The 18252-nt window shown below is 36.8% G+C and overlaps 1 protein-coding gene across 1 annotated transcript in view; it reads left to right on the plus strand.

The window, feature by feature from the left end:
* LOC120542813 (nitric oxide synthase interacting protein) overlaps nt 1-18252 on the plus strand; it is a 31225-nt gene that overhangs the window by 479 nt on the left and 12494 nt on the right. Inside the window, exons 2-3 of the mRNA XM_039775488.1 lie at nt 5214-5289; nt 9287-9392. Of these exons, the coding sequence (XP_039631422.1) occupies nt 5220-5289; nt 9287-9392 (176 nt within the window). The 5' untranslated portion in view covers nt 5214-5219. The remainder of the gene's footprint in view (nt 1-5213; nt 5290-9286; nt 9393-18252) is intronic.

The raw sequence follows: 18252 nt of genomic DNA on the forward strand, positions 1-18252 counted from the left end.
CAGACTGTAACACATTTAAATCACGTTTTTTTTTTTATTTTTATTTAGGAATCGTTAAAGTTATCCCCCTCTGTTATTTTAAAAATGTGTTATGTTATGCCTTCTCTTGCAACATTTATATATTGATACCGCATCGTTGTGTATATATGTAAACTTTCTGGAAAAAATATTATCAAAATAAACAGGGTTCGAACCCAGGCTTATTTGCTGACGTCTGACGTTTGCATGTTCTCTCCTTGCTTTGTGTTTTTTTTTTCTTCTAGTGATGGGCTTTTCGACTCTTTTGAACTACCCGTTTAAAGTGAATCGATTCGTATGATTGATTCATTTATAGGATTAGAGGCTGGTGCATATTTGAGGTCTCCTGTGATCACATCACAAATATATAATTTAATAATATATACATTTTGTGTGTAGTTACTAATATGTAATATTTATACATGATGAGCCAAAATTTAAGTACCACATTTCTTAAGGGCATTGTGCGAGACAGAGGCAGCCCAGTGGGTTGGGGGTCCTTTGATAGGCAATCCCTTGTAGTTTTCAGACGGCAACATGCCTTGGTATGGTTCGCACCGCGCTTAAGCTGTCGAAGCGTTCTTCAAAAACAACGAACCCATCGTCACTACGCAACGCGCCTTCCGAACACACCTCAGTATTTCTCCAAAGGGTGACGTTCCAAATGGAAACAATTCTACAGTGGGTGGCAAAATTTAGACACATGGGTACAACATTGAACAGAAAATCCCCATGCAGTCCTCGGACAGTACGAATGCCTGAAAACATCCTAGCTGTAATGGCATCAATTTTGGTGTCTCTAACGTTCATCCCGCAAACATGCTTCTTCCTTAGGCATTTTCAACATGTCTTTGAGGAGGATTTTTGCATGAGGACCTCAGATGTCATAAGTGAATGAGAATTGTGAAGCTTGTTCTTAGGTAATGATTTAGGTAGTACATGATTGAGAACCTTGTTACTCATCCTCGGGTAATGATTTATTTGAAACTCTAAAGAATCAGTGAATGATTTATGCTTTGTGCATTGAATGAGCCATAAAACGTATGTGCAAAAGGGAAGTTAAATGCAAATAATTGGTAGAATAATATTTTTATAAGGGTCGATTCTGTGTGACTAATTTATTGAATGTAGAAAGGGACATATACATGTTAGGTTAGTTTTATGTTTATATAGTTTGTTTTTTTTTAAACATTTCTAATAACATTGTACAAAATAAAATTCTAATGTAAATGTTATTATTGTGTTGTACTTGTATATTAAAGGAGAGAATGAAAATTTGCAGTTTATGTACTCCGATTATAATTTAATTGCAACCAGAAAGCATCATGAATCAGAGAGGCAGTACTTTCACAAACACTTGAAACATCTCAACAAAAGAGGCTGATTGCATCATGCATGTGCATTTAGCACTCCAGTCAAATTCTACTGAATCAAATTGTTCATGTTTGCAAGCCCATTCCTATGATTTCCTGAAAAGAGTAGTTTGAAAAAATAAATTGTCCTCGAATCACTCATGAAAACCCACATACAAAATTCATCTATTTTAGGTTAAATTATGACACTGAAGTGGCCCTGTCTGCTTGGTGGCTTTGTGAGTGAATATATTTTGTGACAGATGAGTGCCATATCCAGAGGTAGTTTCTAACTTGTACCAACTGTTACCCACAATTTAGAGTTGTATAAGCGGGTCATAAAATTAACAGACATGTCAATATTTAGGGGTAAAATAAAACCTATAATAGAAAAAAAAAATCCCAAAATTTCAGAAATGTTTTGACTGATTTGATTGAAATTTGATGACATTATAGAAAAAAGAAAATTATCTGAAATCTTTATCTGTTGATGAATTTAATTGTTGATATTTATTAATATTATGTTAACTTAAAGTGCTGACAGGGGGATTTATGTAAATGAAGGACACAGCAGAAACGATTGACAGCAACAGTAGCCAGTAGGGTGAACATACGATTAAAAAAAAGCATTGCTCTGGACAGTAAAAAAGAAAAAGAAAATGTAATTGCATTTACCGTATACAATCAATTTTGAAATGGAAGCGCGAAAGTTCAGTGAAGCTCAATGATTAGCAAACACTTACTTTGAATGGGGATGTCCATACATATACATTCACATCTGCAGACTTTAAATATGACCCCAAAATCATTTAAGGAGCTTCCAAAACATAGTGCCAGCAGTTAATTTCTACCTGTTCAAGCACTAGAGAAAACAACCCCAAAAGTAAAAACATTCAGTTCATTAGTTGAGCCGTCTAAATGCGCAGCCAGTAATCATCATTGCTGTTTGTAATTATTTAAAGCAAACTGTGATGTGTTAGAGCTTTATTGTCTGCCTAGTCAGTAAATAAATGGATAAATGACATAGTTGGGGGCTACAAATGGTTTCCTCGTTTCTGACACTTTTAAAAGGAGCTGTATGATGCGTTTGAGGAGGCGGTCTAGGGCATACACAGAGGCAGGATTATGAATTTTAATATTTTTATGGAAAAAATGGGTTAAGTACTTTCAATGGCTGTAATATGTTTGAAACAAGAAAAAATATTTGAAAATCATTTTATTTGTAAATAAGTGACCACCTAGTTGGCTCAAAACTTCTATTTTCCAAACCTGCAATGACTTCTTTGTATGAAGAGCAGTGATACAGAAAAAGACAAAACTTAATGGTCAGATTTATTATTAGAAAAGAACACACACAGCCGCCTTTGACACCCACTTAAAGTTTTTTTTTGGTAATTAGTGTTATACGTACTGTGTACAGTAACATTTTTATTTGCATGTGCTAATCAACATTCAACACATTACCACACTGTAGCACCTTGATTAGTAAGTATAACTACCTTAACCTGGAAACTCCTGTCTTCCTTGCCTGAAAAATATAAGAATGTATTTGTCATATGTGACAGATAGAGGGCGCTATTGTTCTCTTGAACCCTCAGACTATATGCCAGACACCAGGTAAAAGTCCATATATTTGACATTTTATTAATACACAGTGCACAAAGCACACTCCTCTCCACAATACTCATACAATTCTCAATAATTCTCAATACAATAAACCAATCCTCCACTCCCAGACGTGTTGCCACCCTTCCACCCAGCTCAGCTCAACCCCGGGATCTCCCACAGTCCTTTAAATAGTCCGTGACCCGGAGGTGCTCCTTAACCCCCGTCCATGGGATTTCTTAGCAGTTCCAGGTCAGATCAAAACTTCTCTTCTTCAACCCAGAAGCACGTCATTCCCTTTGTCCATGTGACTCGGACGCACTTCCGGGTTGTAGGGAAAATACTTGTTGCCCCTCCCTGCAGCGCCTTCTAGTGGCACCTGTGGTATCCAGCAGGGCTGTGGATGAAAACTCCATTGTCCATAATCCCCTGCTGGTATTCGGGGCACCTCCATGCTGCAGGGAGGGCTCCACCTGGCGGCCTGGGAGTATTGGCCGGGATGACTGGCCGGCCATAGACCACACATAATATTATATTATTAATTGGAATGCTGGCCAGTAGTCAAAACTAAATTTTCTTTTAAAAGGCTGCAGCTAGAACTTTTACATCGGAGGGCATTAATTATACAATAATTTGTCTGTTTTCTGACTGGGTGGTGTTCTTTAGCATGTCTTCATCCAATCTGAAAAGGTTTAAGCCCAGTTAAGGTTGCAGAGGAGAGACCTAAGTCCAGCCCAGCATCATGAGACAAAGATCCAGGATCCAACCCAGAATTGGCACCTGCTCAGTAATAGGCTGACTACTCAGCCCATTTAGTGTTGCCAGTTAACCTAACATATATGTTTTTGGGATGCGGATAAAAAGCAGTTATACAGAGGGAATTTCCTCACTGTCAGCCATGTGGCAGGGTTAAAAATACTGGACTGTTGAGCTGAGAAACTATAGTGATACCAACCGTGTCATTATGCCTGGCCAAAATAATACCTGTTAAATGCTAATTAATTTTAAATATACTAGTGTAACCTCTGGCCACACCATCTTGGAAGTGCCCAATTTCTTCTGCTCTTAGAAGCTATGCACACCTGGGCTCAGCCAGTATTTAAATAGAAGATGGACTGGGACTCCTGAGTGCACAGACAACCTTAGGCACAAGGAACAAATTACTAAGTAGCGCAAGAGAGAGTAAAACTTGGAAGGCCCTTTAAAACTTGATTTGATATTATTTTGGAAAAATTAGGTTGAATTAGGAAGGCTTTTTTGGAATGAATTGCCTGTTCTAGTGAATTTTCTAATGTTATTCATATGAAATAAAGAGTATATGCTAAGTCCATTTTCATTTCTTGATCTGATTTTGCGTAAAGTGGTTAAAGTAAATGGTTACATTTAAAATCTGTACATGCTATATCTGTGGAAATAGTTTACTATTTACAATCCTGTGAACTGCTCATCATTTTTTAATAAAACTGTAGTTCATTAACTACCTTCCTCCATAACGCTTAGTATTGTTTGTTTTTTTTTCTAAATCTAAATGCTGGCTAACAGCTCAAATTTGTTATAAATAAATATGCTTTTTTGTGATTTAAGAAAACTGTTGCCTTACCATTACAATAAAACCAAAATGTTTAAAAGTCAGAGATTAACCATTTTACCTGCAAACCATGGTCATTTATTTATGAGTAAATGTGTTGTCCAAGTTCTTGTCAGCACGTGTTGCTTTGGGTCTATTGTGGGCAAAATTATGGAATGGACATTTCATAAATGAAAGCATGTTACTATTGTGGGAATTTCTGTTCTGACACACAAATAAATTAAAATTTGAGTGTAAGACAACAAGGAAAATGCATGAATAAATAAACTGCACTTTTTTCCTTTACCTTGAAATTACTATTGAACTCTAGACCCATTTATGAGAAGTGATTTCTGTAAAGAAATGTTTTTATGTTGGAGAATAGTAATAAGATCTTATTATTTGTTCGTTCATGGAGCATGATGAGGCAACTGTAAATGTAATTTAAAAGCAGCAGCAGCAGATGCTACTATAAAAATTTAAAGATGCTATTAATACATAGTCACCTTCACATCATATACAGTACAGTGTAGCAGGGCAACGTGACTTTGTTATAGCGATCATAAATGAAAGTAATATCATTGTCTGGAGACCTTCATTTACAAAATGTGTTTAAACTTATACAGAAGTTTTAAATAAATGTATATAATTATATTTCTCTTCTACAATAGTAAGCAATGACACGACATGGAAAAAACTGCACAGCAGGAGCTGTTTACACCTACCATGAAAAGAAGAAAGACACAGGTGAGTGTGGCCAAGCAGTTATTGACAGGTGGTTTGCGGTGGTGCATTTCTAACAGTAAAATCTCTCCCTGGCTTTGATGACTCTCTTGTCTTGTGTTTTATGTACTGCGAAGCAAGCCATAACGTCCTGTTCCCTCTGCTTTATATTGCCCAGTGATATCGTCAACAGTCCTTTTTCTTTGTATTTTCTGTTCTGTGGGACAAGAAGCGAGGCCAGAAGCTGGGAAGGCACATTTATTCTTATTTAGGTGATTTATTTTGTAACAGTAGCAGGGAAATATCGTAGAAAGATAAATATGTATTTCATGAAAAATGTCCTTAATGGCTCTGACTCGTTGTAATTTCAGAATAGATGGTTTATAGCACCAGTGCTTCTCAGATATTTACTAACACTGACAAATAAATTGAAATATAACATGGTTATTTATTTGATTCCATTGGGACAACAGAGCTGAGTCTATGTACTGCCACGTTAAAAAGAAAATGTTTACATTATATGTTTTGTGGGGTCATTTTTTAATGTAATTTGTTGTTGAATAGGCATGGTGATCAATATAGAAATGTCAGTGTGATGGGTAGAATGTCAGTGTGATGGTTAGTTTATTTTTTTGCATGTTTTTTATCAAAGATGTATGCATACATCTAAAGAACACATTTCAACATTGCTTTGTATATATTTAAATAAATCAGAATTGTATCATAGCTTTGGTCTTGTCAGTATCAGTACATTTCGTGTTCATCCCATAATAATTAAGCCATTGTAATCTCATTTTTTTATTTTTTGGCAAAACATCGCAATACATACTGTATAAAGCCCTTATTATTATAGATTCACAACAAGTCTCCATGTAATCATATAGGGATCCTGCACAAAAGAGCACTGCAGGATTGCACCATAACAAGCCAGACGTGGGTTATTTCAAACGCTTGTAAGGTGTCATCAATGGTTTTTACTTTTTGTTTGCTTTTTAAGTATTTGTTCTAAGTATGTTTGTAATGTTATTTCTTCTTATTAAATGAACTCCTAACTGACATAACCAATACAAAATAATTTCTTGCACTGCATTTTGTGCAATATTTTTAGACATTGTTGGGTAAAGCTAAACCACAGGTAAGTTTTACTAGGCTCACAATAGTAACTTTTTATATTACCATGTAAAGTAATCCTTCAAGAAATTGCTTTCTCTTGTATTATTTAGCTTATTTTATTATAAATAATTTGTCAGTTAATGCGCTGGTTAGAATTAGCTTATTAGTTCCTTTCAAATAAATGATTAAACATATTCAGGTTTTAACATAGAAATAAATGCTTTGCATGATCTTAAACTATATGCCCATCCATTCAGACTTATTTGTTAGTAAAATACAATTTTATATCTTTATGCAGTATTACTTGGTTGACAATTTATTCCTGGGATATTATGGGTCATAGGAAGGACATGTTAGACATCATAGAAAGAGTACAGAAACCCAGATTGTTGAGTCAGGAACACAATGCCGCGCACTGTGGTATTCCCCAAGACAGTACGAAAGACCTAGTAGGATAACTAATAAACACAGGATTTTTTTTTTAATACTCAGCTTGAAAATACTGTATGTGTTCTGGAACCCTCTTCTATTGCTACTGAAATTCTTCCAATGTGCTGCAGTCCTAGTAGCAGGCTTTGGATGGGTGGGTTTTTAGCTTCTTCCAGAAGTGGTTTCAGGCATTCCTCTGTTAATGTTGCAGCGTAGCCATTTTACAATTGCCTGGGACCATCTATTTTTGATGCCGTGCAAGACTTGGCTAGCCCATCAGTGCTTCTGATTCTTTCCATAGGTAATGGGGTCTGCCAGACCTTCTGTACACTGCCATCTGATGGTGTGTTACAGTGTATGGTGTGTAGCCTCTTGAACTACGCCTTGGTCCATGCACAGATATCACTCATTTAGCATAGCCCAGAGTGTGTGGTGGTGTTGAGGATATTCCCCAGTAGTTTGGTGTCTTCGTCTTCTTCTGGAAGTCCTTGATGTTGGCGAAGGATGCCCAAGCCCCTATTGATCTCTCCATTGTAATTGTTGAGCATCATGAAGCTTTGTTCCAGGCAGATGCATTCTTCAGTGTTGTTGTTGTCAAGTGTCACTGGATTTGTATAGGCAAACAGTTCCTCATAGTTTGTATTTTGGAATAGGTATGCTTTTCTCAAACGGAGCTTCCCTGGCTGAGCTGGGAGAGTATTGTTGAGATCTCTTTGGACATCCTGATGAAACAGTCAATGTTGTCAGCGAAATGTAGATGGTTCAGCTTCAGCTCATTGATATTGATTGTGAATTCAACCCAGTCGAGCTCCTTGATGAAGCCTTCCAAGCATGCTGAGAAGAGTTGGAGGCTAATGGTATCCCACTTGCATAATCCCATCTTGATTGGTTTGTGTCAGGTTGGTTGAACAGCTGGATTGTATTTCTGTTATTACAGTAACACTCCACTAGGATACAGATGTGGACAGCTGTTAAAAGCGCTCTCAAAGTTAATAAATATCCATGGAAGTCAGTTCTCATGACTGGTCTCAATCAGACTTCACTGTCTGGATGTGGTCAGCACAGACGTTTGTGAGAAAACCTGCTTGTTTAACAGATTGTTCTTCATCCAGACATGTCTGAATGTGGTTGAGAATCAACTTAGTGAAAATCTTGTAAATAACAGGAAGGGGAGGAGACAAGACAATAGTTTTGAGTTCCTTCTTGCCCTTTTTGAAGATGAGCATGGTGGTTGTGGTCCTTCACTGATTAAGTATCTTCCCTTTGTCAATGCACTGGGTGAACCGGTGTGCCCGCAGGGATGTTGGATGGAATCACCAGTCTTCAGGATGTCAATGGTAATATTGTCTAGTCCTGCTGTCTTGCTGCTTGTCAATGATGATGAGAACCTTTTGTCAGTATGAGTGTGAGAGTGACACATTGAATAGAAAGAATCTTAATGATGTGGACAAATGCAGTCACTTTCCTGGATAGAACAAAGTCAACTGTTCTGGTGATCCCGTCAGTCTCTGAACTCACCAGAATGTCAAGTTTCTGGTCTTCCACTTTAGTGTGTCTTTAATTCGCTCTTCCTGTCCTGGAGGTAGTCCATATCATACATGATACATCTAAATTGATCTACCTTGAGGAGAGTGCAAGCGTTGGAACAAACACAGTGTAAATTGTTCTCGCAATTGCTTGCTTGATGACAGCCTGAACTCCCGAGATGTCTTACACTTCTCCCATGTCAGACACCTGGACATCATGTGTCTTAAGGACCTCCCAGATGTTGGCTACTGAGACGTTTGCATCTTTGCCAATTTCTGGTATCGGTGAATATTGATAGTTGTGTGGTTTTGTTTTTTTTTGTTTTTTAAATGAACCTGCTGTTAATTATACTCAATTTCTGTTAACACAAACTCATTTTGCTTAGCTTAGCTTAGCTTAGCAATATGGTGGTTTTGAATTTTTCTGTCATAAGTGTCAGTTTTGTTTTTCAGTATTTTGCATGATACATACCCACAAATGTAAAATTCAAGACTTATTTAATTGATGAAGAGCATTTATTGCAATGACATGTCTTGCTGTGTGTTTGCTATTAGTAAGAACCAGACAGCTATTTTCTTCAATAAATGACAACAGAATTCATGGAGCATTTTTAGCATAGTTGTCTTTTGGTGAAGTTTTAAAAATCCTTTTAGCTAGCAGCTTTTTTTGGTTTTGAGATTACTGTGTGATTTTTATTTATATATCTTTTAAAAAAATTGTGCTTATGCAAAAAGGTATGCTTGAAATGTTTATGAGGAGTAAATGCAGAAAATACTAACTTGACAGAAAAAAACTTTACAATTTGAGATTTAGTTATTAAAGCCTGCGTTTTGTTTCCCAAAGTTCATGTTTTGCTTTGAAGAAATTCACTGAAATGATGTTCAAAACTAGTGTAAAACAGTAGCAGCTTTTCATTTTGTAATTGTAAATTCCTGACTTGTCTGTTTACCAGCTGCCTCTGGCTATGGAACTCAAAGTGTCCGTCTAGGGAAAGATGCTATTAAAGACTTTGACTGCTGTTCCTTGTCTCTGCAGCCTTGTCGAGATCCTGTTGTCACGTGAGTATGATATACCTTTGTCAAATGATTTTAACAAAAGCATCTTACAAATGATAGGCCCATAAATGCAGCTTCATTGTTATTACACTTACATTAATCCCTAGGAAACAAGTTTACTTAAATCATATTAGCTAAATAAATATGTCCTCATTATTAAATTAAAAAAACAATTTATAAAACGCCTTATTAAACAGTCAAGTGTTGCTGACATATCTGGTATAAAAATTTGAAGACATTTGTTTAATATTTGACTATATGTTAGCAGCATGGAATGAATAATTACAATTGTCATTGTATTTAGGATTAGCATGTCAGGCTTCCGACATTGCAGATTAGAGGCTGATTTCTTGTATATTAAGAAGTGGAAACTGAATAATATAAGGAAGATTCTGCAAGGTGTAATTTTCTAGGTGCGTTTGCATATAATGTGTGAAGCGCCTATTGTGATAGCCATATCTGTTTGTCTGTCTATATGAAACAGCTATTTTTTTCACCAACAGAGGAAAAAACAGGAGACAGAGCTGGAGGTGGTAGAGTAAATGATGTTAAGATTTGCATTGGGTGTGACAGGGATGGACAGGATCAGAAATGAGTACATTAGAGGGTCAGCTCAGGTTGAACAGTTTGGAGACAAACTCGGGGAGGAGAGATTATGTTGGTTTGGACATGCGCAGAAGAGGAATGCTGAATATATTCAGAAAAGGATACTAAGGATGGAGCTGCCAGGTAAGAGGAAAAGAGGAAGGCCTAAGAGAAGGTTTATGGATGTGGTGAGAGAGGACCTGCGGGTAATGGGTGTAACAGAGCAAGGACAGGAAGATATGGAAAAAGATAATCCGCTGTGGCAACCCCTAACAGCAGAGCAGCTGAAAGAAGAATTATTCAAAGAAATTTGACAAGACAGTTCCATTTTCATAGAGATATCTTGAACAGATTGCAGTGTACATAGTTTTAAAATTCCAAAATCTCCTGTTGAAAAGCATTGGTGAATTTGTGAACTCAGTAATTTTCAAAGCCGTCTGTTTTTAAACAGACTCTTTACTGTTTCAATTTTACCTTAATGGCAGATATACCAACTTGTATATTTTGTAGATTCTCCTCTTTTTCAACTCTGATAGACGCCACTGACAATAAAGCAGATCCCCAATTCAAGTTAATGGAAAACCAGCAGACTCTGTCTGTGGGGTAGGAAGTCACTGTCACTGGTTGATTGCACGTGCAGGAATGGCAGTCCTCTATTGGTGACTCCAGCTGAGTGTGTGGAGAAACCTCTGCAGGCATCTGTCTCCTCCCGATGCTTTAATGTCATTACAGGTAAATTAAATGATCTTATTAACTGTAGAAGTATAACATGCAAACGAGGAGACCAAAGAGTTATCTAGATATGAATGAAGTACCCTGTGGTATGTAAGCCATTGCTGCATACAGAGCAAATAAGTATTTAGTTAGTAGTATTTACCTTGCAGTAAATCAAGCTTATAGCTCCATTATCTGCATGTTATAATAGAGAGGGTCAGAATGATTATTTACTATTTCATGGTCACTATCGTTTAATAGTGTGGCAAGAGGTCCATGTGACAGAGTGTGTGCTGATTTCAGGCCATACATCCTGATAAATAGTTGAAGGACATGAAAATGTTGCGATTTTTAAAAAGGCTGCCCATCTAATTAAACATCACTCCACCGAAAGGATCATCCTTAGAATATATACTGCTCAAAAAAATTAAAGGAACACTTTTTAATGAGAGTATAGTATCAAGTCAGTAAAACCATAGGATATTGATCTGGTCAGTTAAGTAGCAGAGGGGGTTGTTAATCAGTTTCCGCTGCTTTGGTGTTAATGAAATTAATGACAGGTGCACTAGAGGGGCAACAATGAGACGACCCCCAAAACAGGAATGGTTTAACTGGTGGAGACCTCTGACATTTTTCCCTCCTCATCTTTTCTGACTGTTTTTCACTTGTTTTGCATTTAGCTAGGATCAGTGTCATTTCTGGTAGCATGAGGCGATACCTGGACCCTACAGAGGTTGCACAGGTAGTCCATCTTCTCCAGGATGGCCATTGCCAGAAGGTTTGCTGTGTCTCCCAGCACAATCTCGAGGGCATGGAGGAGATTGCAGGAGATAGGCAGTTACTCTAGGAGAGCTGGACAGAGCCATAGAAGGTCCTTAACCCATCAGCAGGACCGGTCTCTGCTTCTTTAGGTAAGAAGGAACACGATGAGCACTGCCAGAGCCCTACAAAATGGCCTCCAACAGGCCACTGGTGTGAATGTCTCTGACCAAATAATCTGAAATAGACTTCATGAGGGGGGCCTGACGTTTTCTAGTGGGCCCTGTGTTCACTGCCCAGCACTGTGGAGCTCGATTGGCATTTGCCATGGAATGCCAGAATTGGCAGGTCCACCACTGGCGCCCTGTGTTTATCACAGTTGAGAGCAGGTTCACCCTGAGCACATATGACAGATGTGAAAGGGTCTGGAGAACCCATGAAGAATGTTATGCTGCCTGTAACATCATTCAGCATGACCGATTTGGTGGTGGGTCAGTGATGGTCTAGGGAGGCATATCCATAGAGGAAAGCACAGATCTCTACAGGCTAGACAATAGCTCCTTGACTGCCATTAGGTAGTCCTTTTACCCATTTTCAGACCCTATGCTGGTGCAGAGGGACCTGGTTTCCTCCGGTGGCGAGAGTATGCAGGCAGTTCCTGGAGGATGAAGGAATTGATACCATTGACTGGCCCTCACGCTCGTCTGACCTAAATCCAATAGAACACCTCTGGGACATTATGTTTTGGTCCATCTGACGCTGCCAGGTTGCTCTTCAGACTGTCCAGGAACTCAGTGATGCCCTGGTCCAGATCTGGGAGGAGATCCCCCAGGACAGCATCCGTCGTCTCATTTGGACCATGCCCCGATGTTGTCAGGCATGCACACAAGCATCTGGGGGCCATACAGACTACTGAGTACAATTTTCAGTTGCTGCAATAAAATTTCAGCAAAATGGACTAGACTGCCGCATCATTTTTTCACTTTGATTTTTGGGGTGTCTTTGAATTCAGCTCTCTGTAGGTTGATAATTTTCATTTCCATCAAATGATGTGGTATCCTTTCGTTCCTAACACATTACCCAGTCCATATCAGTACAGATATCCAACATGAGTTTTTTTTTTTTTTTTCCCATTGAGATCTGATGTGTTTTTAAAGTGTTCCTTTAATTGTTTTGAGCAGTTTATTTAGAAATGCAAATATGAAGCTCCAAAAGGGACTCCTCTCATAGACCAGCTTCCAGTTCGGTGTGAAGGATATACAATAGTGCAGTCAAAACTACAATGGGGAATGTTTGATTAAGAACTTGTGTTAAATTTGATCATCATCAAAAAGCAGACAAAACCAGATAGTAGTAATAATAATAATGATGCATTTTATTTATATAGCACCCTTCCCATGCTCAAGGCACTTCACAGAGTTTAAGAAAGAACGGCAGGGTATACAGTATATATCATTGTACTAAACCAGATAAATAAATAAAGAAGAGTAAGATAGTAAATTCAGAGAAAAGCCTAAAAGACATCATAATTGATGATCTAGCATAAACATACAGGTTACATGAGCATCTTGACATAGAGGTAAACTGAAAGAAGGGTAATAAAGTCAGGCAGAGCTAAAAGCCTTCCTGAACAGATGAGTTTTGAGTTGAGCATTTGAACTTGCCATTTACTTGTTTCCACTTTTAAGCATAATGTGGAATCATATGTGTTTCATTTGTGAAAGTGTTTTTTTTTTTCCCCTGTGCCCTCACTGGTGTTAATTGAATTAAGTGGGTGTTGAGCAAGTGAGGATGGGCTTTATGTGTTGGTATACATGCTACACAAGTGTACTGGCTTTGGACTTTGAAAATCTGGTCACTTTATAATTTACCATCAGAGTACCACATTAATCTGATATCTATAATAATCAGTTGCTGTAAAAAAAGTTTGCCTTTCACTTCTGTTATTCTCTAACATTTGTCATAACTGAATAGCTTTTCAAGTCCAATTTCATGGAAATTACTACGGACAGATATGCTCAAGCCACAAGAGAATTAAATATAATAGTTATTGGTTTAAAAATAATAATAATAAATTAAGGTTATATTAATTGGAAATTCCAAATTGTCACTGTGTGTAAATATGGTGTGTGTTTATGTGTGTGTGAGTGAGAATAGACTTTGTTATGGATTAGATGCCTGTTTTCAGTCTTTTGTCCAATCTTGGTGAGATAGTCTTTGGTCCTTGCAATCTTTAAATGGATTGAGAAGGTTGTCTATTGAGGGCCATAGTGCTTGCACGGCCCTTAAGCACACTATGCTTTCGTCATGTATACTTTTTCTAAGCTGTTAAAACTACAGCTTACTCATTTCCAAAAAAGAGTGGTGTATAGGTTTGTGTAGGCTGTAGGAGTCTGAATCAAACTGCAGATTTTACTACAATTTATCATTTATCTTGTTAAGAAATAAACCATTTACATAGGCTGGAGCACACGGTGAATTGCAAAATGTGTAACCTATTGATTGACACATTAAGAAGAAAAGTTGATTAAAGCTCTTGCTTGCAGAAAGAGTGAATTGTTTTCATTTAAACTTTATAATGATTATGCAGTTATTCGTCCTATAATGGCTACTCATATTAAATGTTTCATGTAATACACATTTGGCATTTGTTGTTTTATAATACTTGCTCAAGTGCTTTCCCAAAATTTGGAATAATTGCTCTGAAGCTTATTACATATTTGTTGTAGAGAAGGAAAATACCCTAACATCTTATCATTTTTTTGTTTTGTGACCAATTGCTTACTGAAAATTCAGCATGAACAGAACATTCCAGTATATTAACAAACTCCAGACACACAACTAGCATCTATGCATTCCATCCTGAGTAGGAGAACAAAGCACAGAGTGACTAAGTATTTACCAAAGAAAGAAAACAGTGCCCTGACTGTGCCACTTCTTCCAGGGAATGAGAAATCTTCAGGGGATAAAGCGGAGTAGAAGAAGTAGAAAGGGTTGCACACATTTATGTTTTAAATCACTTAACTGAATTGGACTAGTCCCCATTTGGCCTTGGTGGAAACTGTGGTGGCCTAACATAGCTCCATTGTAGCATATTGTAAAATTAAGATAACTACTGGTAGTTATCGGGCATAACTAGCTTAGGAACTTTCCAGTTGCAGGATACTGTAGCCAGTGATTCAAGGTGTAGACTGATAAGGTGGGCTAAGTAGACAGTTTTGTTTACCTGCTATTTGAGGGGAAAAGGATAACTGATACAGAAATTTATCAGAACGACTACATAAAGGGATGAATATAATATTTTAACTAAGTTTCTATATCCTGCATTGATTCCTATTCTTTCTGTTACCGTCCACATGCGACTCCAGTTCATGCAATCAAAGTTTTTCTTGATCAAGGGAAAAGAGGACTGAAGTAGAATTAATATAATGGAGAAGTTTCTGAACGTTGTCTAAAGCAATGTTATTTCCGTTAATGAAAACTAAAACTAAATATAGTGCCCTCCACAATTATTGGCACCCCTGGTTAAGATATGTTCTTAGGCTTCTAATAAATTCTCACAACTCAAAAAAGAGAAAAATCCAACCTTTAATTAAAGTACAGTGCTTTCCCGTATACTGATTCTTGGATTCACACCAAACCCACTTAGACAGTTTGTTGCCATAAAGCTCAATTTTAGTCTCATCTGACCAAACAAAGCACACGATTCCAGTTGAAGCCCCAGTACCACTTTGCAAACTCCAGACATTTATGTTTGTGATTGTAGGTGAGAAAAGGCTTTTTCCTTGCATGTCTCCCAAATAGCTTGTCGGCATGGAGATAGTGTCTTATGGTTGTCATGGAGACTTTGTGACCCCAAGATACCACTCTTTCGTGCAGTTCTCGAACAGTGAGCTTTGGAGAATTTTTTAATTCTCTTACAGTCCTCGTCCAGCCTTGTCTGTCACTGATCCTGTTGTTTTTCTCTTCTTTATTATTCTTCTGACTGTAGATACAGGCAGGTTTAGGCGAGGAGCTATTTTCTTGTAGCCATTACCTGACTTATGAAGGTCGACACACATCTGCCTTACTTGAACAGCACATTCTCTTGTCTTTCCCATGTTGAAGAGTGGCCAAGAGCAATAGGACTCTGTGTCACATCATATTTATTCCCCAGGGACACAGGAAGTCATTAATTACTAATTAAAAGGTCCAATTTACATTGATCAACTTTAAAAACTAAACTAGAAATTACAAAAATGCTTCAATTACATTTATTTTATAGGAATTGTTCGGGGTGGCAATAAGTGGCACACATGATTTCATGTAAAAAATGTATTTCTTAATGTGGGATTTTTTTCCCAATAAATAAATGTACTCCAATTAGAGGTTGGATTTTTCTCTTTTTTGTGTTGTGAGCCTATATTTGTTTGGAAAAAAAAAAGAATTTATTACAAGCCTAAGAACATATCTTAACCAGGGGTGCCAATAATTGTGGAGGGCACTGTATGTCATTAGTGAAAAAATAATCATTTTGTTAACTAATACTAAAATAAAAATGAAAAACTGTCTTAACAACTAGAGTTAAGCAAAATTAGAAAATATAAATGAAAACAAAACTAGTTTTTGTAATTTTAATTTTGATTTTCACCACACTAGCTTTTGTGCATAGTGTACATATGACTGTGCAGTTGCTGGTATATTTATTATATATTATTTAAAACCATGCAGACCTAAATGTTGTTAGGAGCGTGCATTGATTTGTGCACATGTGCAAATACTCCTTGCTGCTGGTGTCCAGATTTTATTGGTCTGTTCATCCATCAGTCAGCTTTCTTGTCTAGAAATGATGGCAAATACCAAAGCTTTATCGCTTGTCAATGACGTATTCTGTAGATTTCACTGGCCACAACTGACCATCAGTCACAGAAGCCACGTTGACAATGAATGGCAGGCAACTTTGAATGAAAGAAACTTAAATTAAAACATGAAACATTTTAATTTGGAAAATGCTACTAAATAGTTTTAAAATTAGAACTGTAAGTTTCAGTAGCCACTTCATATTTTAAATTCAGTCAGTATTTAGACTGGAAAAAATTGTATTTTTATATGCCAAAAAAGGTAGGGATTTCATCCATTTAACGTTTTGCAGTGGCCAATTAAGCAGATGCTTAGTTTGCAGTCAGTGCTAACATCCAAGCTGATGTCACATGTACAGTGGGGGAAACAAGTATTTAACACGTCAACATTTTTTTCAGTAAATATATTTCCAATAAGGCTATTTACATGAAATTCTCACCAAACATTGGTATTAACTCAAGAAATCCACAAATATAAAGAATTCACAATATTAAAGGCTATAAATAAAGTGTATTTATGTATTAAAGTGGAATGACACAGGGAGAAAGAAATTAAATAACCCTTTGCTTAAATTTATTGCAGATTGAGGTAATATGACATTAGGTATACTTGTTATTTAATTCTTTCATTATTTGATAATACAGGAAGCCTTGAACTGTCACATTATCATGAGAAAATTAAGTTCTGTCAAAGACATTAAAATGGTATGTATTAAGTTGACAGGTACAACATGAATGATATACAGTTTGACAACGATAAAGAAAACTGTGTCCAAATGGACATTTTAGGTGTGTAATAAAAAACTAATAAAATATAACAAAAACAAAGTTAATTGCTTAACAACTAAAACTAAATAATTGGGGAAAAAGAATGATAAATAAATGCTAAAATTATAAAATGGTGAAAAACTAAAAGTGAATAAAAATTAAAAAAAATAAAAACTAATTACAAACTGAAAGTAAAAAATATCTTAAAACTAGGAAAAAACTGGTCTTAAAAAAGCTAGTCAGTAGCAAATTAAGCCAGTTTGGTCATGATGAATTAATTTATAAACTGCTTTCTGTCACCAGCAAGCGAAGGACAGGTTTTTTCCCTGTGCTTGTGATTGAGAGAGGAATGAAACATTGACATGGTTTTAGATTATGGACATTTTTTTCTGCATAATGACCACCATATGGACTCTTGGATTTAGATGACTAGAAGATGTGGCTTACTTAGCCATGTTAAAGAGGGATATAGGTGATTGCTGCCAATGCAATCTCAGATAGCAGTCTGCCTAAACATGGATCCTTTCTCGCAAAAATTAAGTTTAAGAAGGTGATGAGGCCATCTAAGGGAATGTCTCATAAACCAAAGGGGTGAAAGGAGCAGACCCACAAGAAATGTTCTGTATCAATTTGAAAGTTATTTCAAGCTCCAGAAAATAATTTTGTGGAAGAATCATGGAATTCTCTGTTAATTGTTTGGGGGTGGACAGTAGATGTTAGGCCTGATTTCGTTCTAATGACAGGAATTGAGACATAACAGTCATTTCCAGAGTCTTGATGGAAGTAATTTGCTGCATTTAGCTAGTGGTACATTAGTATGGGCTCTATCATAGTGACTTTGAAATTCTGACCTCTGAATCAGTAGTGTCATGCTCCGTTCTGACATTACCAATTTGTAGCTTATGTTCTTTATTCACTGATGTGGGCAATTTTTTCAAGAGGAACAACTCAGATGCTAATTCACTTCTAGTTTAGTGGGCTTGGCGAGAAGAGAATACAGTAGTGAAACTGTAAATAATTCCTTTAACTCTGTTCCAGATTAAGCTACAGTTATCAACTGAACCTTTGGTTAATTGGAAGACGTTCATCTGTTTTATTGACCGCCTTCTTTTTCTAATAGACCATATTGTAGTACAGTATTGCCAAACATAATTTACACCACATAACACTTGCATTTACATTTATTATCTATAGTCTTC

This window comes from Polypterus senegalus, chromosome 13 (genome assembly GCF_016835505.1).
Source record: "Polypterus senegalus isolate Bchr_013 chromosome 13, ASM1683550v1, whole genome shotgun sequence".
In the NCBI taxonomy this organism is placed as follows: domain Eukaryota; kingdom Metazoa; phylum Chordata; class Cladistia; order Polypteriformes; family Polypteridae; genus Polypterus; species Polypterus senegalus.